At 40.5% G+C, this 27,587-nt stretch overlaps 1 protein-coding gene across 2 annotated transcripts in view; it reads right to left on the bottom strand.

Moving 5' to 3' along the window:
* The window catches only part of ASCC3 (activating signal cointegrator 1 complex subunit 3), a 199,323-nt gene that overhangs the window by 16,069 nt on the left and 155,667 nt on the right, over positions 1-27,587 (bottom strand). For both annotated transcript variants that reach the window (XM_083433415.1, XM_083433414.1), the window contains exon 37: positions 6,820-7,044. In XM_083433415.1, the coding sequence (XP_083289541.1) occupies positions 6,820-7,044 (225 nt within the window). The remainder of the gene's footprint in view (positions 1-6,819; positions 7,045-27,587) is intronic.

Genomic DNA, 27,587 nt, shown 5'->3' with positions numbered 1-27,587 from the left:
CTGTACTGACAGGATCACAGCTAGAACCCTCCTTAGATACATTGGGTTCTACAGGCAACCTTGGAAATGACCTCAGCCAAGGTTGCTCTTATTGGCATGAATAGTAATCCATTAATATCTGGCACTGAAATGTCAGAAGTTGTCATATTGAAATGGGATAAAGGACTACTAAACCAAGAAATCCTGACACCTAAGATGGAATATCCAAATGGTACCATTCTCGAGTTAGATACTGTAATGATGCCCCAAATTTGTAACCTGAAGTGACCCACCTTGTTTTGCCTTATGGTAGTGCAAGTTGTGGAGCAGGTATATTGTATATTCTAGTGTAATAGCAGAATCTTCTATACATTGACACAGAATAGATTGAATACTTTGAAAGCCTGAAAGTTCTATTATTTTCATGCTAAGATAGTAATTCAAATTCCGAATTTTAAATCAGGTTTTACCGTATTTACTTGAGTCTAATGTGCCATCAAATCTAATGCACACCTTAATTTTCGCAACATAATTTAGCCAAAAAAGGTGAGCATTAGATTCGAGTAAATACGGTATTTTAAGTGAAATTCTTTTGGGTTGAAAGGCACATGTGTTGAATAAAACAGCCACATTTCTTTGTGTGTGATTGTTTATATTATTATATTATATTATATTATATTATATTATATTACATTACATTATATTAATACAGAAGATGCTCTAACAACTAGCAACAGAAGCATTAAATCATGTTGTCAGAGCTGGCTCCTGGTCCCAGCTCACAGAGGACCAACGCTAGCCGGTAGTAATGTACAAAAGTCTTTATTGAAGTACAGTTTCCATTTTCAAGCCGCAGCGCCCCAGCTCTACGTCTAGGGTTTAGACCGGCGAAGCTCCATCTGAATCTCCGCCCCCTGTACACCAGTTTAAGACTCTAGCCTTACTCCACCTCTTCCGTCTCTCCTTTCTCCTCTGGGTCCTGCTACCCCCCGGGGTTCCTTCCTTCCTGGACTCTTCCGACGCAGACGTTGACCCCCCTGACTCCTCTCTCTCTCTTCGGCGGGCTTTGGGACCTGGCTCCCTATCCGGGCTGCCAACAGTGCCGCCCTCCTGTACATTTGAACTTGGCGCGCGCGCGCAGCCTTCAACCTTCCTCTTGACCGTTTCCTCGCTCCCCGACGGAGGCGTGGTCAATCCTCCCTCATGTTCTCCCGCTGGCCGCGCGCCGCCTGATCCCGATGCCTGGGAATCCTCCCCCCTACTGCACTCTGGTGTGGACGCTGGTCCGGATTTCCAACTGCTGCTCTCTGAGTCCCCTCTGGCCCCTTCTTCCTGGGGTGTCCCCCTAGGCACCCCCCTTGCCCTTACCATGGGAGCCCCTTTCTGTGAATCATCCGATTCACTGGAAAGACTCAGAGACCTCGGACCGCTGTCATCGCTGACATTTCCTTCGGACTCCTCCCCCTCGCTCTCCATTTCCTCCCTTCCCTGTGCCTCTGCTCCTGAACCCCTGACACATGTGAAGTAACTTCAGTGAAATGCAGAGTTTTAAAGTTTCTGAAAAATTTGAAGCCAAGGGGGGGGGGGAATCGAAAGTTTGTGGAAAAACTAAAATATATGCAGTACTTAATTTTAAAAAATCAAACCAAAGCTTACTTTACTGCTTTAAGAATGTAACATTTATCATTTACAACTCAGATATGAAATTGTATTATTTGGCATATTTATGGAATTTACAGCTACAAGTACCTAGTTTTGTTAATGCAAAATTGTGACTATACTCAGCAGTAGTCTGAGTATAGTAGAACTTCCTTCTGTTAGCCATGGTTAAAGTTTACTTTCTATCCAAACTTCCAGATATTTCATCTTAGGTTGGACACCCACAAAAGGGTTTGGTTTTTTTTTGCAGTTTTGCTCCTACCTTCTAATGTTTTTATTCTTCAAGCACAGCTGCTGTTTCCTGAACTGCTGGAGGGAAGAGCTGAAAAGTTGGCCGTAAGGAAGAGGCCAAGTCAAAGGAAAAGAAGAAAAGGACAGTTGCTTCTAATATCATCGAGCTAGACCAAAGGTCACCAGAAGGCGGTAAGCAGCAATTCACAAGCAAGCAACTCATGAAGATGGCAGAACCTTCTGGGTGCAGAAATTTATATTGGATTTGAGTGCTATGTATGTCAGAATTCTCATTCCCTAATGCTGGAGATCATATTTCATCCTCCCCCCGTGTTTCCCCAAATTTCCTCTAGCTTTTTCTGTCCCCCCACCAGCCGGCCCTTGATATCTCCATTTAAAGCAGATGATATACTATGTAAAAAACATATCTGTGATATCATGGGTGCCCTATATTTGTCTATATACAATTATTTAAGCTGGGCATTCAGAGTCTTATTAATTGTGCAAAGAATTAAATGAGATAACAGCAAATGAAGTGCTCTTTTTATAAGGTAATCATCGTTTACAGGTAATTACTATTCTGTCAAAGCTGCATTAAGATGGTAAGCAGATTTAATTAAGGAAAAATAAAAAAAATAGAATTTATTACACAAGCTGACATATTTTGAAAATACGTCTCTCTCTTGTCACAACATGCATCACTGGATACTTTCTTCAATAGACATATTCATTATAGTCAGCAAATTAAAACAATTAATTTATATTTCAGTGGAATGGTACCTAAATGCCCAGTGTGAAGATTTGCTGTTCATGATAATAAATCCACATATCCACAACCACCAATTGCCTCTGAGAATGAAAAGACATGTGCACATAAAGCTGAGCCTTCCAGTGAAGTGAATGGGAAGCCTGGATGAAGACTGCATAAAGCTATAATAATGCATAACTGATTTGCAATCTGTCTGAGTTCTATGTCTGTGTGCCACAAGGACAGATCATGCGCCACATTTTTAAGCCAATGGTCTTGTCCACATGCACAACCAATTTCTTCCAATGATTAAGTAAAAAATTGAAATATTCCTTCAAAAACCCCAAAGCATACCAAATTACAAAATTCCAATCCACTTGCCAGGCCACGCTCAATATTCTTGGAAAAGGAAAATCTAAAACCTTTTTTTCTCCAGTCACAGCTGCACCTTTTTGGGGGGGAGTGAGTGAGTTAAGGTCAATTTCCTTAGAATATTCAATATTTTGTAAATAATTAAATATTTATAGTGTTTCAGAGAATTCTTTTCAACGGCAACAGTTGTTCACAATAACTTTCTCCTGAACTTTTAGCCCCGTAAGGTTAGCATTCAGGAAGCTCAGCTGCTATCTAACAAACTTAATTAATCAAAAAGTCATTTCCGAGCAGTAACTATGAGTAAAAGTGCTTCAAGTGTGCTAGCAAGCCTACAAGTTAATCAAAATGCTAATGCAGTACAAATTAAAGTTGTGATTAACATTTCACAGTAGCTGCTTAAGTGAATTGATCACACAAATGGGTTAAGCATTAGTCATTTTCTCCAGTGCCAACTGGGAAAAGATTTGTCATGAGTTTTGGGGAGGGGGGGAGGGGGAGAGAATTGTACATAAGGAGAGAACCGTATCATCAAATTGTCACCAAATATACTACCACATAGCAGTACTTACGGCTACCTGGGGTGTTTAAAAACAAACATGTGGGGGAAAAAGCTTAGACAGATGGAAAGTAACTCTGTATTGGCAATTAAGATTTTTTTTTTTTTTTAATGACATGCTCATTTGAATTTATTAGCTATGCACCAGAGGTACACGGAATAATATTCACATTTACCCCCTCTACCAAGTGACTTTTTAAAAAGGCTAAGGTATCTGAAAGACCCAGGGATAATTATTTGCACATGAAATGTTTGAAAATGGACAGTAATAATGACCAAGTGGTTCCAAAAACGAAACATGTAGCTAGACACCCAAACGCGATGGGGGCCACAGAAGAAAGATGTATGGTGAAAACTGGGACTCTGGATTGAATGGAAGGACTTTTACTTGCCAAATCCACTTTTGGATTGAAGTCATGACTTTCCAAAATTTCTAAGCTGACAATCAAGTTTTTGAGGAATTAAATTGGCCCAGAAATATTGCACCATTAGAGCAAACAATTGTTGAACAAATAGACAACACACTAGGTGCAACATGCACATCAGGATGCGTATATTACATTATATTAATGACATATAAAATTAGCAGAGGGCAAGCCGTGTTGATCTTTTGCAGCAAAACCCACCATAAATACTAACGAATGTACTTAATTTGTTATTATGCTTGTGCCTTTGTGGCATGCCTGCAGATGCATGAAGAGAAATTTTAGTTGGATGGTATATAAAGGAGAAAATTGTGGAAGTTGACTGGCAAATGAGGTGCAAAAATGACAGCCAGTGAGAAATTAGCAATAGAGGCCAGGCAACAAAGTAGTGACAGAGGTCAGGCTTATTATTTCTCCCAAAGTATAATTGTACGGACTTAGTATTTTGCCCGAAAATTACACTGTGTGTGAAACTGCTATCTCGATATAGTCTGTGGGCACTGTTCCAACTACTGCATTCTGTCGCTGTATTTTCATTTGCGCAACGCGACTCCTCCCCCTCCGCATGCCCATACCCTTCCCAGATCTTCTCCAGAGGATTGAGAGGATGCCCTAATACGGATAAATGGGGTGTGCTGGGAGAGGAGAGGAAGAGAGGTCCTGTGCTCAAGGAGAAATCCTTGTGCTGATGGAATGAGAGGTTTCGTGCCATGTTGGATTTCACCGTCAGGATGGTTTCTCATTTGATATGGGGTACTCAGGTGGGTATGTTGAAAGTATAACACACATGTGAATCTGCCTACTAATAAAAGGGTAGGTATGCATAAACAGCTGAATTTCTCTATAAAATATATGCAAGTGGAAGCAGGAAAATAAATGAATTCCTCCTTCCATTTATTACAAGGGCCAACACAATTATTTCTATCCATGTCTGCCTTTCACAATGATGGGAGTTGTCATCAAATGAGAAGCTAATCTAAAGTCCCCCCCTCCTCTTGTGTGTGTGTGTGTGTGTGTATAGTAGGTTTTCTGATTCGGATGAGGCATTAAAAAGTCATAAAAACCATGGAGTTGAATGGCAGTGCAAAGTCAAGGCATAAACACCTCCCTTAAGCAGTTAAGAAATACAATTCTAACATCTGAAGCCTTCTCTTCTCTCAATGTACAGGTACCCTACTGAGATGTGCTTAACTCATCCATCGGTAAACACTTCTCAAAGGTTAAGACCGAGCACCATGACAGTCTCACTACTTGGCAATGGTAAAATATTTTATCAACAATTCTACAAGTGGAGGCTCATTGCCAATCAAAATGCAAAGCGGGCAACTGTCAGATTATTTCTCAGAAGAAGTGATTGCCCTCTGAGTGAGGAACTGAAAGGTATCACTACTTCAATTACCTATTTCAATTAATACAAATTCAAAAGGCGGTTTCAAACAGCAGAATGAAAACTAATCACTGAACTTGCAGTAATAAAGCATTTGAAGCGAAGAAGGAATGAGTGATTTCACATATTCTGGTACAACACTAATAATAGGATGACGTAAAATTACTGAAGCTAACTTTTCAGTACCCCCACCCCCAAAAAAGTCTTATTAAACTATTGCCATGCAAATGCTCAGCAATACAGATCAGAAACCACACACACTTTTAACAGAAAAATGGAGCACAGTATTATTTTTAACACATACATTGTTTGGGAAAAAAACACTACTCGGGAACTTTATTGTGCCACTGGTTGTAAACAATGCTGGATGCCATAGTAACAAGGTAGACTTCTAAGCAGCTGAATCAAAGAATAATGAAAATGTAAGTTCTTGGGTGCTTAAATGCACAGAAACATTAATGACTTGCTTTAGGCTTAATATGAAGCCAGTAAAAGACCAATAGATAGATTTCTCATATTCAGCATCCCCTGAGTATGGCTAGCACACGTAGCAGAATAAAGTGATAGAACAGACTGTACCAATTTCAGATGGGAAATGGGGAATACAATTTTGAATGCTCCACTGTATAGAAGCACTCCCTCAAAGTTTTAAAGGAGAGCAAACCCTAGTATATCAGAAAAAAAGTTTCCACTATAGCTAATTCTCTAATAGGCTTTCTTTTTAAAAAGCTTTTTAAAGGAAGTTATTTTTTTTACAGCTAGTAAAGTCTTAAAAAATGTGACCCCCCTATCTGTGAACTGAAATAGTATAATCTATGCTAACACTTCATACTACTTTATTCTGTTGAATGTGCAGATCAGATCCAGTCTAATGTTTAAACACAACATTATCTTGCTTCTGTTAATCAGCCTTCTCCATTCTGGTGCCCTCCAGATACTATAAAAACTCCCATTAGCCCCAGTTTTGAAGGTATAATTGCTGTCACTGGAAACTGAGAAGCCAGGGTTCCAATTGGTGGAGATTTCTAATTGTGTTCAATTACACGTGCTTACAAACCTTCTTCATATGTTTGTTCTAGTTACGCAGATATCTGAAGAGCAGCCTGCGCATTCCATTCTGTTGAGGGTGGGGCTTACACCCACTTCCCTGTCCCCATCTGTGTCTGCCTAATCACAACTTCTGTGGGATCAACATGGACTTTGCTTACACCTCAGTCCTAAATTAACATTCTTCTTCTTCTGACATTCCCTGTATAATGGAACCATCAAAGTCTACCTGCCTCACAGGACTGTTGTGAGGATGCACAAAGTAAGAACTGCAAAATACTTTGTACAGAAAAATGCTAGAATGCTATACTAATGCAATCTCTGTGAACAATTCAGGTGCATTCTTGGATCCGTATCATGACAGCTATCAATAGCAAACCAGGCAAGTGATCATAAAAGAGTGCAACTGTACCTGACATATTCTAATTGACTGGTCTAACACCGTCTTGGTATCAGTGACATAATCCGGGGACAGTAACACAGCGTGTTCAAAATGGGCTTGCATCAGAAGATGGGTTTTTGTGTGTGAACTGTCAAAAGAATGCGGATTGACTTCAACGGGGACATGTTTGGCCAGTTCACTGTTCAATTGATCTTCATTATGTCGTACTGGAAGGTCTGCATACTCTTCAGCATCCTTAATAAATAAATAAAAAAAAGGGGGGGGGGGAGAGAAAGAGAAAAAATGTTAGCGTGGAAAACCTGATGGCTGTGATCTACAGGACTGTGAGTTTGCTTCTGCAGATTTTGTTGCTGTTCCTTCCCTTCACAACAGCCATTGTGTCCATCACTAAGCTGCTCACAAGGGCAGGGATACCCTCTGGATGGCATCTGATGTACTGCAAGAGGCTGCAACTAGAAGCAGACACTGGGCAAGTTCCACATGTGTCCTGAAAGCTCTCCTGCCAGAGGTGGGTGCAGAAGAGGTCTCACTGGGAAGAGCAGTGCTTGGGGAAGAATGGATAGCGTTTACAATATTCTACTATTTTTGCATTTACTACGAAAGCTAGCATGTTTTCCACCAGAATGCTCAAGGGAGAGCTTTGCAATGGCAAAATCAATGCTTTCAAAGGGGAAAGGTCTCTCAACTTTTAATTTCACCAAATACACAATTAATATGGTCTGCTTTTCCATCATTTCTTGAACTGTAGATCTCTGGGACAAAACAGCTACATTTCTCACAAATCCATAGGAATTAAATGTTTGCCCAGATGAATCCTCCTTCAAGCCCCACCTCCCTAAGAAGCTGTAAGTACTTTAGCCAAACTTCAGATGCTCCTAAAAGACAACCCACTGTTAATATTCAACAAAACTATTCACTTCTGATTATAAACAATATCACAGGTTGTAGCAATGCTACTGCCGAAAGGTAAAAGGATGTTTAGAAAAACTTCGAAATAAAGTTTATGTTTCTTTTAAAAAATCATGCTCTTTAAGCAGGTTTCTTTCTTCTTCGTCACAAAAAGACTGACTGAAGACAACTGCTAACTAATCCTTGATGTCTCTGCCAGATCTCTTGTGAAAACTGTGGTCATTTATTTTCTGAACCTAAAGGTCACCACCATTTTAAGCCCTATTGAATTCTGCATGTTTGCCTCACTCTTATTTAACTTGCACCCTTTTAAAGATATTTTAAAGAATATTTACCAAGGAGATTTCCCCCCTCCCACTCAATACGGCCTAGCAGCTACAACTGGGAGACAGACCGGGCTGGGGGGAGAGGCTGGAGTAGGGGAGGCGGAGGCAGGGTCAGAGGAGTAGCTGCAGCTTAGCTGGTATTTCTGCAAAAAGAAAATAGCTCCCCAGACTCCTTCCCTCCCCCTGCAAATACAACCTGTTTTATTTACTTCCAAAACACTCCTCTTGTTTCAAACAACTTGCCTACTTCATTTCCTGTGTGTGATGGATGATTGTAAGTGAAGTTCATTTTCTTATCTGCATCATGTAAGTAATTAAAGGAAATTGAGAATGGGCACTGAAGCTTTTATACAACTGGGAATGAAGCTGAATGGAGGGCACCAAGGTCAGCACAGTCCATTATATTTTTATGCGAGAGGCCGGTCTGTCTGCCCTGTCCCTGTTTGTTTAGTGTAGGCAGGACAGACTGCTAACTGCAAATCTGTGCTTCTGATTTGCCCAGCTGTCCTTGAATAAAGACATCTCCCACTGCAAATGTTAAATGACAGTGATTGACAACCTGATGATGAACTCTGCTTGTAACCCCCTGCTACTGTTTTCAGATTGCACAAGGAAAGACAGAATAAAGAAACATCCTCCATAATCAAATCAAATAGGCCCGGCTGTTCACTCTGTATTTTCCATTTGGGTTTCCCTTTTCAGTACAAACCTTATCCTAGTCTGCAAATGCCGTGGGTTCAACAATGGCAGTCTAAGCACAAAAATATTTTGTTTCATTAGAGTATTGATTTCAACAAAAAGTTGGCAATAAAACAACTTTCAAAACCCAAGGTACTGAAGTTTACAATTTTAGGGGAACAATAGACAAGAACACCCTTCCTTGTTTTCTCTGATGTTGCTTTGTGTCCTATCATTTAGGACACAAATGAAGTTGAAAGTTGAACAATTCCAAAAGCTGGAAGCTCTTTGATAACTCCTCTTGGAATAACATACAATTCTCCCATAGTGTCTATATTTTGTCCAGAGGCGGGGAAAGTTAAGCAACTGAAGGCAGATGCCCTGGACACATTTAACACTCACTTTGTTTCTTCACCACCCTCTCCCCTTCTTTCTTTGGCAGGCTGAATGGAACCCAAGGGCCATTAATTAAGCAGTCACCAAGTTTAGTGCGTGGAAGTTCTAAACTACAGCACCCTGACTACACAATCCATCACCTTTCTATATATTTCCAAATGCCTGAGGACTGAGTTGACTCACCATGTGCCAGAAGGACATCCCAGTGGCCACACTACATTTTTGAAAGTCACCATCATATGTTAATGGGCATCCAAGTCCATCTCTACTAGTCACTGCTCAAAAGGCAGTGGTGAGTAGGAAGTAATTCAGTGATAGTCTACCAGATGTGCTCATCCAAGCATTTTCAGGTTACCCCAAAGTGACTCTCCTCAGTTTACTCAGTAACTAAATAAGGTCAGTTTGGAATGATTCATGAAAGCATACAAAAGGGGAGGATCAGTGCAGAAAATAGTAATTGAAATATGGGTGGGAAGAAGAGCACACTGAAGATGACATAGACCAAAATGAGGATAGGAATAAAAAAATAAAAATGGGCTTCCAACATCCTAGCTTACAATATTTGCACTTTCATTTTCACTGCTAATAATTGATTGCAAAACCTAGATTAGCACAAACCTTTCTGCCAACTGTGGAACCTTAGATGGGGAGTCTATGGTTCTTCAGATATTGCAGGATTACAGCTCCCATAATCACTGACAATATGATATGCTGGCTAGGCCTGATGCAAGCTGGAGTCTAACACCCCATGAGGCACAGGTTCTCTGCCATTCCTTTATCAAAGGTTTCACAAACGCCCTCCAAAGCATCATCCTTTTTCAACCTTCTCCCATCCTGTTACCTGTCAACAGTGCCTTTCTTCCAGAAAAAGAGGTGCTGGTACTGCGTACCCTAAGTACCCCCAGAAAAAAAGCACTGCCTGTCAATTAAAATGTTTTGTTTACTAAAAGTTAGCAGAGTTTTTAAAAGACTGATTAAAAGGTACACTGGAACCAGTCAGTAATAAAATTAAAAGGCCTAACCTAAAATCCCTAATACGACTAATTCTAAGTTATGACTTTGCAAACATATTCCTAACCATGCCTATGTTTAAAACAAACAAAGACAAATTTACTGATGCATAGTGTGGCACTCAATTGAGTCCCATCAGCAGAAGTGCTGATCAAGGACTTCCTCTTGTGTAATGGTGCTTTCCCTCCTCTCCCCGCAAATGCCCCTGAAATTGGCCCCGGAGCAGCAGAGCGGGGGGTAGGGGGGAAGATGGGAGATTCTCCAAAATACTTGTTCTGATGGAACGATTGCCCTAGTGGGATGTTGAATTCCTACCATTGTATCTGAAGGACTGAGAACACATGGCTTTCTTTCTTTTATTTAACAGCCTGGGAAAAAAGTCACTGTGAAATTAATTAAATAATAGGTATCACATGTAAGCTCTTATTTATTTCAGTAAAATTATTCTTCTATTCCAGTGATTTAAATAAAACAAAGCATTCAATGTAGATTTATACAGCACACTAGCTCAAAAATATAAAAAGCTAATAGGTAACACATTTCATAGTAGGCTAAGGCTGCACTCTTGAATACACGCTTGAATACAATGAGTCTTACCTCCAAGTAAGCATACTAGAATTACACTGCAGGACTGTAATCCTATGCAGGCTAACTAGGGAATAAGTCCCATTGAACTCAATTATGAGCAAATATGCACTGGATCAGGCTGTGAGTAAGAGATGTGGGATGCCATGATGATGCAGGTGACAAAAGAAAGCCTTATTTATGCTAAAACTTAAGTTCAGCTATGAGAACCGGCAAAGCCTTTAAAGTTAATGAGTTCTAGACTTTTCGGACCAAGCTGATTAATTTGTAACACTGAGGCTTTTAAGCCAAACCAAATTAGTCTCTCACATTCCTGGAGCTTGTTTCCACTACTGAAGGTGCAGAAGTGTCCGCTTTACCAAGAGATTGAAATATTGGCAGATTTCAGATTTCACTTATGTTTAAATTGGAATTTGAGGTCAAAACAGCCAACAGATGTATGCAGTTTTAGATCTATGTAATTTTAGGGCGCAGGTTTCATTTTAAAACTCTACCAGTGCAGAAAAGAAGAGTATGCACATGTCAAAGTAGAGTATTCATGAAAGAAACATCTTGCTGCTAGTGATGTTTAGTAATATCAAATCTACACCTTTTTAATGGACCCCCTCTTTTTTAAGGAATGCGAAAGGTCAATTGTATTTAATGTCAACTGTGCTGCAGAATCTCATAAACTGTTGCATTTATTTCATTTCATAAAATTTATACACTACTTGGTTGTAAAAAAACTCAAAGCAGTTTACAAAAAGATAAAACTGTAAAATGGAGAAAAATTCACAACCGTTAAAAATATACATACAAAAGTTAAAATACTAAAACACATTTTAAATGACCTCAACTTTCTAAGCATCTGGGTAGACTTGTCTAAACAAGAATGTTTTTAGCAGGTGCTGAAAAGAGTATAGTTAAGGTGCCTGCTTGATCTCAATTGGCAGGGCGTTCCAAAGTGCGGGTGATGCCATACTAAACAACTGAATTCTTACACATGCCGAATGGATATTATGTGGCACCTGTAGTAGTGGCAACTGCAGTCTTCTGCAGTCCGTAGCAGCTAAGATATCTGACTGAACTGGATTAGCCTTGGAATTTCAAGGTAGCCACGCACTCTTTTTTTGAAGTGAGGCCTCTTACTCTAATTCCTTGCAAAAGAACTGGGACAAACTAGCCATAGGAGTGTATAAACTCTGTGAGCACAAGGGAGCCCCAGTAATTAAGCACTGGGAAGATGGTAAGGAGTCAGGCAATTTAAGGACTTATGTGAGTTCAGCAACAGGGCAAGGAAGGCAGGGAAGTAAACATTCATAAGACTATATAATATGGATTATTGCGAAGGCCCAACTTAGTCCAGCATCCTGTTCTCACAGTGGCCAACCAGATGTTTATGGGAAGTCCTCAAACAGTTTAAGTACTCGCTTTGTGAAGAAGCACAGTATCTATTTTTGTACAGTATGTCCTGAATATTTCAGCATTCAGCTTCATTTGATGACCCCAAGTTCTAGCATCTTCCTTTCCATTTCCCCCACGTCATGTGCAAGCTTGCACATCTCTGTCATGAAGTCCAGCAACATCAGGAAGGTGACAGGTTCAACACCCGATTTATAGAAATGCTACCTGTTCTACATATAGGACCAGGAGTGGATTCTCAATGCATGGATGAAAAGGTGGTGCTAGATAAGGGGTCAAGATATGTCAGGCACTGGGGAATATTTTGGGTCAATATGACCCCGCTAAAAAGAGAAAGGCTTCACAATGGAGCCAGACAGCTGAAGTGTAAAATCAATAAGGTTTCAGAGCAGCTTTCAAACTCACTTCTAGGGGGAAACCAACAAGAGCTGACTTTGTCACAACTCATTCTATCAGTGATGATTGTGTGACTGCTTCAAATTCTCAAATTGCAGTGGAGATACACTTTGCTGTTTCTTTAGCTGTGATTAATCCAGCATGCACGTAACGCCAGTGTTTAATTAAGTAGCTGAGGTACAAAGATGTATCCAAGAGGAAGTTTTAAAATCACAAGTGCCTGAGGAAAATGTACATAACGCCAAATGGCCTACTTTCTTCTGGATGGCCACACTTGGCTCTGACTGTTAATGATGTCAGGCTGTTAATCTCTGAACATTCCACTGACTAAAAGTGTACTAAGCATAATCTAACATCCTTTTGTATTCACACAGTCTCATCAACCCCCAGAAATGTTATATTAGTCTGAGACGCAGCCAGCCAAACAGCAATTGTTAGAGCACATTTACTAACAGAGTAGTCTTAACTCCTCACCACCACCACTGCAGCTGTATAGAGCTGCAGCTGCTGCACAAGGTGGAGACAGGCCAGCTCAGACTTACCCTCAGAATACCTTATTTTGTGGCTTACCACAAGCAAGCCTGACATCTGCTTGCATGTTTAGTGGTTCACAGGGGGCCATCTGAGTCTGCAGAAGTTCATGGAGAAACACCTACACTCCATCCAACCCGCTCCTTCCAATTATCTTAGCATAGGGGTATGCGTGTGGATCGAGGCCTAAGGCCTAAAAGGAGATAATTATTGTGGGGAAAGTGTTACAGGGTCCTTAGCTGGTATCTTAAAATCAAGGAAAGGAAAACAAAGAGGCAACAAGAAAGGATAAACCACTGAGAGAAAGCTCAATTCTAATCCGTTGCTCAGTTTTTTGGCACAAAGGAAACTGAGTATGACCTGCGTACAGGCGTGAACCAATTGACATTTTGCATACACTTGCCCCCTAGATGCACACACAGTGCACAATCCACCCAGCAGAAAAGCAAGTGAGAAATGTGTTGTAATAGCTTTTACATGTACGATCTCACTTTTATTATCTCAGAGGAAAGGAAGCAAAACAAGACAGCGCATTTTGGATTTTGCTGTTTTCCACCCTTGTCATCAAACATCTGACACAAAACTGCCATTCACTAGTAATACTTCATATTACCACCCAATACTTTATCATTCAACTCTTGGACAGCACATTAAGTGCAAGCTTGATTTATAAGCCCATACATATGTGTACTAGCAAGCAGATGGAATTAAGTCAGGCACAGATTTATGAGCAGCAAACAAACTTAGCAAAAGGAATGCTGCTGTTCCAGTGGCACCAAGTAGTACCGCTGGTTAAAATTAGGTCTGTATCAGTTAATTCTTCTGACAACTTTCTATTCAGAGGAGTTTATTTCTAGTCCATAAAAAAAGATTGGCCTCCCGGTTCCAACTTTATATTGCACATGGATTTTGAAGTTTTAGAAGCACATAAACAAATTTTTGCTTGTTCTGGCACATATTCAAGCACAGTGAGGACAGCCCTCAAAATGAGGACAGATACGAGCGTGTCATATAAATTGGTAAGGGTTTTAAGGGATAAATGTGCATGTCATGTGCTTTCTCTTGCTTTGACTCTATTAAACAATGTGCTGTTTGTACCTTCAGGGAGATTTTAAGGTCTTTGGCATGATCACTCTCAGCATGAGAGCCTGTCGAGGCATCACAGGTAAGGAAAACTCTCAACCGGTGCTGGTTAAGCCATTAGGTAGGGTGAGGATGTTGCTTCAGGTAGCAGAAGCCCCCCAGGCAGCATGCCCATGGGTGCCCTGTTGCCTCCGTCAGTGGTGGTGAAGTGCCGCCATGAGCGCCAATTTTGGGCAAGATCACAACCATTTTGGGTGAGATCTCACCTGAAACCAGTGTGATCTTGCCCCAAATCAGTGCCAATGGCTGTGCTGCTTCTCTGCCAGTGGTGGATGCGGCAGGGTGTGTAGCAGAGCAGGTGGCAGCAGAAGGAAGTGGCGGGAGTGGCAGTATTCCCCACTGTGTTGCCCTTGCTCTCTACCCAACACAAGTCTCAGACCTCACATACCCAGTTAGCACCAGGCACAGTATGCAGTACAGTGGCACCTCAGGTTACATACGCTTCAGGTTACAGACTCCGCTAACCCAAAAATAGTGCTTCAGGTTAAGAACTTTACTTCAGGTTGAGTACAGAAATCATGCTCCGGCGCTGCGGCGGCAGCAGGAGGCCCCATTAGCTAAAGTGGTGCTTCAGGTTAAGAACAGTTTCAGGTTAAGTACGGATCTCCGGAACGAATTAAGTACTTAACCTGAGGTACCACTGTACAAACAAAATGGACAATGCATTTATTTGAATGAAGTATTTCCTTGGACCCCTATCTCCAAGTGGCATGTGGTTAGGGGATACCACATTCAAATAAATGCACTGCAGTTCATTTGTTATTTTATTCCTATGAGAAAGAGAGGCACTAGAAAACCTGATACTTTAAGCTGACTGCCCATAATAGAAGATATGAATAGGCCTTGAAACGAGAGCTCTCTCTTCAGTCATGTTGGGATCATGCCTCACCCAGCAGTGGATGACCATTAGCCTTTTGCTAGTGGTAAAAGGGATAGCTTTGCTCCAGTTGGCCTTTACGTTTTTTCTTCTAAAAAAAGCTCAGATGAAATTAATGTTTTAGCAAAGCTGAGCGAAAAGGCAAATGCTTCCAAGGGTTTAAAGAAAACCGTAAGTTCCCGTTCTTCTCGATGAAACTGTTTTAAACTGATTTTAACATTGCATTTTTGTATTGCTGAACCTGCCGTGGTACCTTATGGGGGAGAGAAGGTAAGAAATGTAATGGGTTCTGCTTTGGGGTCACTAGACTAGGTTATGGTTCCCCTTGCTACAGTTCACCGCTTCAAAAATAAATATTTGGAAATGCGTGCTCCTCCCACCATCTCATGTTGCCCTTATATACATATTGTATTTTGAGAGTCTGGAAACAGGAATGGAAAAGCCACAATCAAATATTTCCCTCTGCCAAGCAGGATTTGCTGGGCTGCAGCACCCTGAAACCAGTCCAAAGGGCATGAAATAAGTTTATGTTTGAGATTCAATCTTTATGTTCCCAAAGTCAATATCAACTGGATCATACAAGTTTACTGTCTAGACAAAAAAGAAAGAAAGAAAGAAAGAAAGAAAGAAAGAAAGAAAGAAAGAAAGAAGTAACATTAGCTAGACTAGGACATGTGATCAGAACCAGTCAAGAGACTGAATGTGGGAAGGATCTAAGCTCTAGGAGATGAAAACTGAGAGAATGTGTGGTGTTGGAATACTAAGGCTGAAAACAAGGCAGCCATATAGGAGTTGCTGACAGTAACTCTTTGAAACACATTATATAGTAGCCCAAGTCCTGCCAAGGAGCTGGAAGGGAAGAAATGGAGAGCTCCAGTTCTTTTTCTAGTCTTGTTTTCCTACTCCTTTCTCCACCCTCCCATCCATCATGGAGGGAGGACCTGCCTCAGGCAGAAGGACAGGCCAACTTTTAAAAACTTAGTTGTGTTTGTTTGGTTTCCGGCCTTCAGTAGTTTAGTAAGAAAATGACTTCTGTAAGTCAAGCTGCTCCAACTCATTACTTTGAAAAGTACGTGGCTGAAAACAGACTGTGCTATGATCCTCTTTTTCTTTTTTTGGATTAAGGAATTACTATTATATGACCATGGCATTTATGCAACAAGATTCCCTTTCATACATGTAAAATCTTGGTCGCACTAAGACAGACTGTTCCATGCTGTCCCAAACCTACATCTTCTTGTTTTTGTGGAAGCTCTCCCTCACATAAACATATAAATTCGTGTTAGATGATACAATTTCTAGCACTGTGCGTAGTGCTACTGTGGTACATGCACATGAGGCACCAAACATGGTGCTCATGAGTAGTATGGCACATTCAGACACCTTTTTGGTTCCCATCAAGGCCCTCTGACTGCCCCATAAGTGTAATTCTGCCTGCTTTTTTTGGGGTGGGAGGGTTCTGAGGACTACCAGTTCTTTTTTTATGAAATGGGTACACTGTAGTACCCCACAATAGTTTAAGAGAAACACAAAGCACTGCAGGCTGCTTTTTAGCTGCATGTTATGCTGCCAGAATTCATCTTCCCATCCTTGCCTGTGATGTAAGTTGTGCCATGCATATAGCATGGCACATACTTTAAGCATGTTAAATGCATATTTTAACACCCTGGTCCCATTAACATTAAAAATAACAATAACACACCAATCATGAGAAGTACATTTGTGCACAGCAAGACATCTCTATGGCTCCTTAAAACCCCCTGAGCGTTTATTTAGTTTCCAACTTTACCTCCTTATCTAACTGTGCAGAGAACTATGGATGGCATCTATAATTATCAAGGGATCAGGAATCCAAATGACCTTTCCCACTGTGAAAGAGCACAGGAAGGTCAAACCTAGTTAAAAGCAAGGCAGACTGACCAAAAGTTCAGAGTTCCTTTTGGGGTGTGAACTTAAATTGCCATGCTGTAATGAGCATTACACCATAGCGAAATTAGAATATCGTACAAATGACATTTAACACTTAGCAGAGAATCAACAACAAGATCTGCAATTAGAGCAACCTTTTTCACAAACATTTTATAGATATTAGTTTCACTGCCACAATGAAGCATGTAAAAGAAAAAGCTACACCTCTGGATGTATTTGAACGGAGAGGGAATAATTCCTATCAGAATGAACCTTGAAGGCAGACCAAAAGTAATTTCATGGTAGTTTCTTTTACAACCTCCTGGAAAATCTCTGAAAAACTTTTATGTGATAATTTCGTTAATTCCTCACATAAAATTAAACTCTTTCTCAAGCTCCTACAAACCACTGCATTAAATGTAAGGTTCTGAAGTGATATCAGCATAAAGCATAAAGTCTTCACAAGCCTAGGATACAATCTGATTCCTATGCCACAATAATTCCCCCCCCCCCCCATTTTTAAGTATCTTTTTGATGTTAAGAATGCAAAGGACTGTAAGCATCTGAGGAAAGGTTTCTGGCTAAGTATCAACAAAACTGCTATTATCCATGATAGCTAAATGGAATCTCTGTTAATATACTTTTCTGAGTACCAGATGCGATGGACAAGCAATATGAAAATCTAGAGTATTCATAAAAAATCTCAACATGGGGGAAAACATAGACATGAATCTTTATCACCCTACGTCAGTCTTCCCCAGATGTTTGGGACTCCATCTTCTACCCATCCCCAGCTAGCATGACTAATGAAAGTCCAAAACATCTGCCGGGCACCAGGTTGGGGAAGGCTATGTATTTGAGCAGCAGACCACACTTTTCATTGGAAAACATGAACGCAATGCCATGGTGCAGAAAAGACCCTGAGAACCTTGTCAATATTTTATTCCAAACAACTTTCAATATTATATTATACATTGATAAAGTGTCCAAGGACACTTAAAAAGAGCGTCTGGGTTTTATGGTTTAAGCTGACTTGTCAGGAGAAAAAGAAGTTTTAACTTACTGCAGTTCCATTAGAATGTCTACCCATGTTTTTAAGATTAATAGACTGTTTTGGCACAGTTTGTATGAACCGATGACAGTAATAAAGCAGTACCAGCAGATTTGCTTAGCAGCTGCCCAGAAGGAAATAATCGGTCAACTTTTTGTTTCAGGCTTTGAACTAAATACCGAAAGTTAGAGGGAAGCAGACTAGAGCATATGCCTTGGTAAAGTGAAGAACTCAACTTATTTGGCCTCTGTATGGTGCCAGATATACGTTTCAAAGTATTCAGATGCAGGCTGGGAACATCACAACTCCCAACATCGTAAATTGGCATGATATACAGTGCACTTCTTAGTTTCCCACAATCGCTATGATGCTAAGCATACTCATTCCAATGAATTTTACTTCAACAGAAACATATCCAGGACAGCACTGTCTACTGAAAAATTATTTTAGAGCTATGAGTCTCAGAGAGATAAGGTTTTTCAGGGCTTTTCAGGGCAATTATCTTCATTGTTAAGGATATTTTAACAGCAGTTATGGGAGCCTTGGTTCTCCAGAACTTGTTGCACTACAATTCTCATTATTATTCTCATTATTATTGACCAAGCAGGCTGTGGCTGATGCGAATTGAAGTTCAACAAGATCTAAATAATGTCAGGTTCCCTACCCCAGTCTTACAGTCTGTAGGTAGATTTTTTTTGTTTTCTTAAAAAAAAACCAAACTTATTTTTAAAGACAAAATCCTGAAACTAGAAGTGAAAAATAGGTTTGTTGGAATCCTGGACTCAGGGAATACCTGTGTAAATAGGTACTAGCACAACATCTCTCAGTTGCTGCCTGATCTTTGCTAGCACAACAGCACTCAACAGGTCTGTCTCCTTTTATCAACTTTGTCTGTGCTCCTGTTTGCCACAGTTCCTATTTCCTCACCTCATTTTCTGGCTGCTCAAACCTGAACTGAGGAACTGAATTTGGACAGTCATTCAGTCAGTTCCCATTCTGAGCACTGCTGGGTCTGGGAGGCTGAGGCCCCTGGTGTTCCTTAGGGGAATCTTGCTCAGGATTGCTGTCTCCAGGGGGCCCAGGTGACTCTCGGCAGTTAGGATCCAGTTCATTCAGGCTTGGTGTGGGGCCTGTGTCTGCATTTACCACTCCAATGACTTGTGCTACTTGTCTTCCTGGTCAAGCTGATACCCCCCTCTCCATATGAGTCCTGGATGCTAGTCAGGGTTATTACATAAACCAAGGATAGCAAAAACTGATTTTTACTACCAAATTTCACAAAGCTACACAAGTTTAAAATCAGCCAGTAACTTGGCCCATTGTTTTGGTGAGCATAAAGCAAACTACCAGGCAATATTAGCAAGTGGCTTTCATCCAAAGCAATGTTAAACTTTTAAGGAAAAAATAAAGGTAAAGATAAAGGGACCCCTGACCATTAGGTCCAGTAGTGACCGACTCTGGGGTTGCGGCGCTCATCTCGCTTTATTGGTTGAGGGAGCCGGCGTACAGCTTCCGGGTCATGTGGCCAGCATGACTAAGCCGCTTCTGATGAACCAGAGCAGCGCACAGAAATGCTGTTTACCTTCCCGCCGGTGCGGTATCTATTTATCTACTTGCACTTTGACGTGCTTTCAAACTGCTAGGTTGGCAGGAGCAGGGACAGAACAACAGGAGCTCACCCCGTCGCAGGGATTTGAACCACCAACCTTCTGATTGGCAAGTCCTAGGCTCTGTGGTTTAACACACAGCACCACCCGCGTCCCTAAGGAAAAAATAATTCATTGTAAATAAAGAATAAATCTCTATTTCATTAGCTTGGTTTGGGTGTTTTGAGCTACTAGGAGTACAGTATGTTCCAACTGAGCCATATCCTCTAAAATAATGGGGTTACATGCAACTTTTTGGGGGGAGGGAGGGAGGGAGGGAGGGGGATAACCTGGAACTTGGCAGTTTTGTAAAAGGGCTGGCAATACTGACATTTGATAAGACCTGTAAGCTCTATATTTCTACTCAGCTAACATTTCTATTTGCCACTTGTAAAAAGAAAAAAAAATCTAACTATTAAGACAAGATCTGCCAAGAATAATAGAGGAAGATAACTGAAGAGAGCTACTTTTGCTGTGATTCAAACTTGCAAGAACTTCTATTAAAAACAACAAAGAAAAAAACAAGAGATTTTCAGTACCAGATGTCTGGGAAGATCCCATTTGGATTTGAGCTACTTAAATTTGCAATCATGTATTTATACATCTAACAGAGCTTCTGTTTCTCCTAGAATCTGAAAATTAACTAGCTTTGTAGCATCTTCCTTGATCTGCCACCCGTGCCCTGAGGATTAGAGACTCCACCTGAGCTTGTTTTACAAGCATAAGAGAAAAAATTAATCTCTGCTGGCAGCGATCCCACTGGGATACTGATGAATAATGATATCCCTCTCTTGCTGCCCTCTCAGTCCACTAGAAAAGCCACTCTAACCCAGCAACGTGGAAAATGCTGAAACCATTCCAGCTGTGGATTAGCAGGCAGTCAAGCATCCATCTGCTCTGTGCAAAGCGAGAGAAGGCAAGCATGCATTCTTATAGCTCACACAGCGTTCACGACTAACGTCTTTTAGAACCAGTTAGATAAATATTAAAAGAATCTTTTAATGAAGACTTACAAGTGCTTAATCTATTTTCTATAGAATCATACCATTTCCAACACGATTGCTCTGGGGTACTCTACATTTATTTAGTTAACAAAATGTATACACTGCTCGAGTGCAAGAAAATCTCTAAGCAGTTTACAAAAATATAAACTAAAACATTAGAATTTTCAGTAAGAAACAGTTAAAAGAAAGTATACAAGAGAATTCAAAAGATTGACAAAACACATGTAACTTCTACGTGTCTGGACACACCTGCCAAAACAAAAATGTCACAAGCGGGTGCTGATTTATATAACCTTATCTATCATACAAAAGCCGGAAACCCTTCTCCAAGTCGTGAATTGGGCAGTTCGTTTAAGCTATGAAATATAGTGAAAGCAACACAGAAGGAATTAAGTTGATGGCATTTAAAATTAATCAAATTTTATCTTATTTGTGGAAGAGGTAATGCCAGACAAACTTCTTGGGATCAAATTCTCACAAAAATCAATGGGAGTAACTTACAAATAAACACGTCTAAGGCACAAGGCAGTCTTGTACATTTACATGGAAAATGGACCATACTACTTTTTTTTTAAAAAAACCCAACATGCTTCACTAACATGTGTCACAAGATGGGTAAAGTGACAAATCCAGCAAGCTCTTTTAGAATTTTAGACTAGCTTTGTAAGTAACAGCAAGGCCAGAATAACATTATATTATAATAGCAATTAAGTTATAGCCTATTTCTATTAACAATGCATTTTAGTTTTAGAAAACATACTGTGCTAAAAGTTACATTTAATTAAGTTACCAGTAATGGTAGACAATGGTGGTGGTGGTGAGATCTGGAATGAGATTCAACTAAATTGTCACGTGTATAGAACAAGCTCTTCTCCTGCAATGGAACTTTCCATCTCTTGTCTTCCTCCATGTCCCCAGCACCCCCCCCCCCAAATCTGCTCAGTGGGTTTAGAGGATCCACGGGGGAGAAGAGGGGAAATTTCACTGCATAAGTGAATCTGTGCATACACACCCTACTTAGCACTATGATGAATTCTACCAACAGGCATTAATATCACTTCTAGACCTCCATTATAAGAAACAGAGAAACAGATGGGTCAGACATTTCACCATAAAACTCTTGCATCTTACGTTATCTCAATATTCTTTTACCTTTATTTTTAAATCAGCTAGTTTAAAGAGAAGTGAAATTAGACCATGGCAAAAGAACGATAAACATTTGTTTACCCTGAATTAAAAATGAGCATAGAAGGGTGATGTATATTCTTTGTTTCCTAAATGTCAGGGTTTTGTGCTTTTGAACTTGGTTCCTCTCTCCATCCCTCTCACCGCCCCCGAATTCTGTGCTGCATGAAAAATACGATATGCCACATTCAGTCAGCAATGAGTGGTGGGCATTGTCATCTTGATTTACCTACTGCTTGTGCTTTGCTGGGAAGGCAGAGAACACCAGGTGTTTTTAGTTTAAAGTTAGCTTTAGAACTAAAAGGGAGAAAAAAGCAATGATGGAATTACTTGTGTCTGGGGAGACACTCAGAATTAAGGTCACGGGACTATGGAATGCATGCACTGAAAAATACACAATGCCACCATATTCTGGAAAGATGACTTTAGCTTGGAAAACTGCCCCATTTACTCAGATTATGGAAAACCAAAACAAATGTATTTATGTGTGAGCACTATTGTAAACACATTTCAAAACCTGAGCTACAAATCAGTAAAAGCTATAGTACTTAGATTTAAGCAGAATTCAAAAGTTCCAGAATATTTCAATATTAGTTATACATTTAAGTCAATAGAAGATGCACCATACTCTTTGTGAGTTATGTGACTGCAATGGCATAGAGTAGTTATGCCTGATACAGTTTCAGTCGTAGGTGCTGGTTCCAGGGCTTTGAGGCTCTTTGGGCCCCCTCAGTCTTTGTTTCTGAAGCCCACATTGTTGAGGTCAAAAGCGGAGCCTGGCGCAGAGCAACGCTAGGATGTCGCATTGGGCCCCCTCAATGGACTTTGGAAGATGGGACCTTTAGCTTCAGTTGAAAATAGTAATGCAGATAGGGATGTGGTTGATGCCCATCTTCATCTCCCCAAACCACCAGAATCAGGTGAGGCAGTACAAGTGCTTGGACCATTTTCTGAAAGCAGTAATGGCTGGAAGAGGGTCAATAAACTGAAGGCGAATCTTCAATAATATCTAGGTGCTATTGGGAGATGGTTACTATGTCTGGAAATTGGGGAAACAACCTATCCTATATAGACACCGAACAGTTTTTTTAGTTGGGGGGGTATTCCTTGATCAAATCCATCTCTGGAGGTTAGATGGGTTCAGTGGAATGGGGTGCCTATGCCCAGGTCTTATGGGTATGCCAGAGGATGTCAGAGCACTGGTTTTGCAGCTAAAAATGGATAAATGCCCAAGTAACCTCATAATTATATTATTGCAATTAGCATCTGAAGACAATCCAGAGCTGCAACTAGTGTAGAATGTGACAACCTGAGTTGTGAGTGGTGTATCTAACTGAAACAATAAAACACCAATTCTGCATTAGCTGCCAATATGCCACCAGGCCCAATTCAAGTTTTTGATGCTAACATTAAAATCCCTGAAAGGCTTAGGCCCCAAATATGTGAAGGAGCAGCTCTCACTGTATTCTGCCAGCCTGGGCTTTAAGCTACTGGGGCTATGAGATACTGCTACTGTAAATAGATAACAGAGTCCAAGCAATCAACAACTTATAGCTTGCTGAAAGTTCTAGGACCAGTGTGCCTGGCCAGTTCCATGAAGCCAGTGCCCTTCTTTGATTAAGATACTGCTAAATACAGTTAAAAGAATAGACAACATCAGGGAGCTATTAAGAAATATGCACCTTAGCTTGAGAGACTGGGTGTGTGCATGTGTTAGTGTTTCCCAGGGGAAACACAAAGATCAATGCCTCTAATTTCTCCCCAGCCTCTCTTATCTCCTTATGCCTTAAGTTACTATCATTAAAGAAAGGTATGGGAGAAGAGGGAGGCTCAGCTCCCCACCCACTCCATGTGGGTAAGCTAGATTGATCTAGCATGGGTAGATATATTTCTTCTTGCCCAAGTGAGCCCTCAGCATGCAGGGCTCTCAGCATTCTGTGATGTGTGTATTGCTAATAGGATATAGATAATCCTTTACAAGTTGTTTTCAGTTTTGAAAGCTACAAAACAGAAAGACCATTCACTCTATCTGAAAGTTAAAGCATTTTAGAAAAGAATCACTCTAACGTATTCAAGATAAATAAAAACCTTACAAATAGATTGTGAACTACACAACTGTTACTGCACCCATGTTTTGCAATGTTGACATGCCTTTTTTCACTGTGGCCCACATTTTTCGCTGCCAGCATCATTAAGAGATTCTTCAAATTACTTTTTAAATATTCATCTCCCCAAGGACTTTCACTTGCATCTAATTAGAGTACTTGCCCCATGCCATGTAATTCCCTGTTGCCAAAACTGTTAAATGCTCCAATAAGTAAGTGAGAAGGGCATCAATGGAGCAAGGCAGATGCAATGCCACTGGTTAACAATAGAGGTGTGAAGTGACTCCTTTAATTATAAAGCTCATTAATGCATGGTGTTTAGAGAGAGAGAGAAACACAGCTTGGTGATAATTCTGTTAAAGTGCCTAATGCCTTCAACACAGCAAACAATTGCAATTATAACTTCCAATTTGTACCTTTGGTAAAAAAAAGCTGGGAGAGTAGCTTATTTAATAATTATGAAAACCAACATAAAAATGATAAAAAAATACTAAACTTTAGGTTGAAAGATAAACTATTACCACAAAAAAACTTCACTCAACTTCCAGAAAAGCTAGGATAATAGTTTACCTAACAATTATATAAACGATCATATAAAAATAATTATAAAAGGTCTTTACGTTGAAATTATTACCACAAACCACTTAGAAGCCATTTTGGCATCTAAGTAATATAAATGTATTGTTGTTGTAGAATGATACTTCACTCAATGCCATTATACCTTTTAGGTTAACTTTTATAGTAACTTGAATATTCAACATATATGTGAGATTTAGTCTTACTCATTTTGGAATGGTAAATGGACAATTCACAAGAACAGTAGGTGTGAGGGGCCAGTTTGAATGATGAAGCATGGCAAACATGACACAATTTCTCCAAAAAGCCAGTGTTTGAATACAACCACTGTGTGTACCCACTAGATGAGGGGTTTCAGGATGCAGCAAAATGAAAAATGTATTTCACTACAATCCTGAAAATTCTTCTCCAGTGCACAGAAACCTACATCAGAACAACTTACTGAACAATCTTTCAAAAAACTTGAACTTCTTCAATGGGAAGAAAAACATTATTTCTTCATGTATAACAGCTGCTAATTCATTTATAACAATTGTGGCAATCTATGTTTGATGAAAAGGAATCCTTATTAATTGTTGGGCAGACTTTAAACCAGGTCAGCTACAGGCTATTTCATTTTTTATGGCTTTTACCAATATATTTCACTTAGGTTTGGTTCACAAGTTTTTGCTGGACTTAGTAGTCAGCCTTTATTTCATCAAATCATAGAACTGTAGAGTCCCATGAATCTTGACTCCCTTTTCTATGGTATCTCTATGGGATCTCCCCAGTAGTTCCTTAAACTTTTTGAAACCAACCTCCTTAAAGTCCAGAGTGCATGTCTTTCCCTTGCCTCTGTATCATGAAACCCAGGATGACATGAATACTTCCTCCCAAGTTTCCCAGTACTTCCATGGATCAGTTCCTCCCTTACATTCTTGGCACCTTACATTCTTGGCAGAATGTTCCCGATATCTGTTGAGTCCCAACTGATATCAGGGAAACTGAAGTCTCCCCTGACCACAATATCTTTCTTTTTTGAATGTCTGGTAATCTCGTCTAGGAAGGCATCCTCCAAGTCTTCAGTCTGGCTTGAAGGTCTACAGCGGTGCTCACAGTAAAGTCACTCCTGTTTCCTTCTTCTCAATTTCTATCCATTTACTTTCTATCTGCCTTCCTTGCTCCAGGTCATGGATCTCTTCACAAGTGTACACATCCTTCCTCCTCCTCCTTTTCTGTTTGGTCTATTCCTCTTGAACAGCTTATACACCTTAGTTTCTACATTCCAGTCATGAGTCTCATGGGGCTTCCAAGCTTGAAAATATCCATTCTCTCCCTGCTTGCAAAGCAGGATCCACACTTGCAAAGTCACCAGAGGATGGCTTGAGCATCTGTGTGGGCTTCCCTTAAGATCTCTGAATGCTGCAGGCAGTCCACAGCCTTGGGTTGCTTATATGACTTGGGGAAGGAAGTTACCATATCATTGCAGGTTAATATGGATCAGCGGTTCTCAACCTGTGGGTCCCCAGATGTTGTTGGACTACAACTCCCATCATCCCTGAACTCTGGCCTTGCTAGCTAGGGGTGATGGGAGTTGTAGTTCAACAACATTTGGGGACCCACAGGTTGAGAACCGCTGATATAGATGGTCACATATTATTTATACAACATCATCCACATACTAGGCAAGAAATTCAACATTGTTGTGCTAAAGTGATTGTTCCATCAGAGCTAGCATTTTTGCTTGCCAGATGAGCAATCCTTCCTCTCTTCCCCCTCTGTGCACTTTTCTCACCTGACTGAGCCAATCTTGGAGTGAGCATGCGGGGTGGGGCAAAGAGGTGGGAAAACGCCACTGTGCAAGTGAAGTCCTTGTGCAGACTTCAGATGATGAGAATCAGCTGAATATCACCCATAATACTTTACATAATACTAGACTGTCCTGCACCATTTCAGAATTTCCCAACACATAGGAGAACACACACAGGCATACTGGGCAAGGGACTAAGATGAATTTTAGTTCAGCCCTTTTCCAAGACAGAAACTCCCATACCAACTCGTCAAAAGTCAAACCATACAATCTAGATGAACTACAATTAAAGATCAAGTGGACTTCTGATAGCAAAAAGAAAGCCTACAAGTTACAATGCGGGGAATGGGAGCTGAAATTATAGTGATTGTCTCATTAGTGGACCAAATCCACAGAATCACACAGCTAGCAGTTGAGCACACCCAAAGGAGTTTTGGATTTTGATTTCTAGAATTTTATGTCTCGCCCACTTCCATCCCTGACACATGTGAAACTTCTTTTGAAACTGAAGGGCCTTTCAAAAGTGGTTAGTGATATGGAATGGGGTTCTGCTGTTCAAAGGGATAAGAGTCACAAATTCCACTGAGGGTGTGCCCAAAGTAGCTCTCTGGATCTTGGCCAATAGGTTTCAGGGCTTTTGGTTTTTTAAAAAGAAAATTATACTACTGTATAACATGTGCTCCATCTTTCATAGCAGCTGTCTTTGGCTGCCAGACAATACATTAAGCTGGCATGGACATAGTTTAAAATTAAAACCATGAAAGAAATTTCCATCATTACAACATGATGTCTAACAATATTCAGCAGTGTGAAATATTTCTTTGAATAAAAGGGTAATCAAGATAATTACTCCAAGAAAACAATACTTTACTTTCAACATCTGTACATTCCTGTACTATCACTTTAAAGGTAAAGGTAAAGATAAAGGTAAAGGTAAAGGTAAAGGGACACCTGACCATTAGGTCCAGTCATGACCAACTCTGGGGTTGCAGCGCTCATCTCGCTCCATTGGCCAAGGGAGCCGGCGTACAGCTTCCGGGTCATGTGGCCAGCATGACTAAGCCGCTTCTGGTGAACCAGAGCAGTGCACGGAAACGGCATTTATCTTCCCGCCAGAGCAGTACCTATTTATCTACTTACACTTGACGCGCTTTTGAACTGCTAGGTCGGCAGGAGCAGGGACCAAGCAACGGGAGCTCACCCCGTCGCGGGGATTCGAACCGCCGACCTTCTGATCGGCAAGTCCTAGGCTCTATGGTT

This window comes from Podarcis tiliguerta (assembly GCF_965153285.1).
Source record: "Podarcis tiliguerta genome assembly, chromosome: 3".
Classification (NCBI taxonomy): Eukaryota; Metazoa; Chordata; class Lepidosauria; order Squamata; family Lacertidae; genus Podarcis; species Podarcis tiliguerta.
Note: the sequence above shows the minus strand (reverse complement) of the source record. Positions and strands in the feature narration are given on the sequence as shown.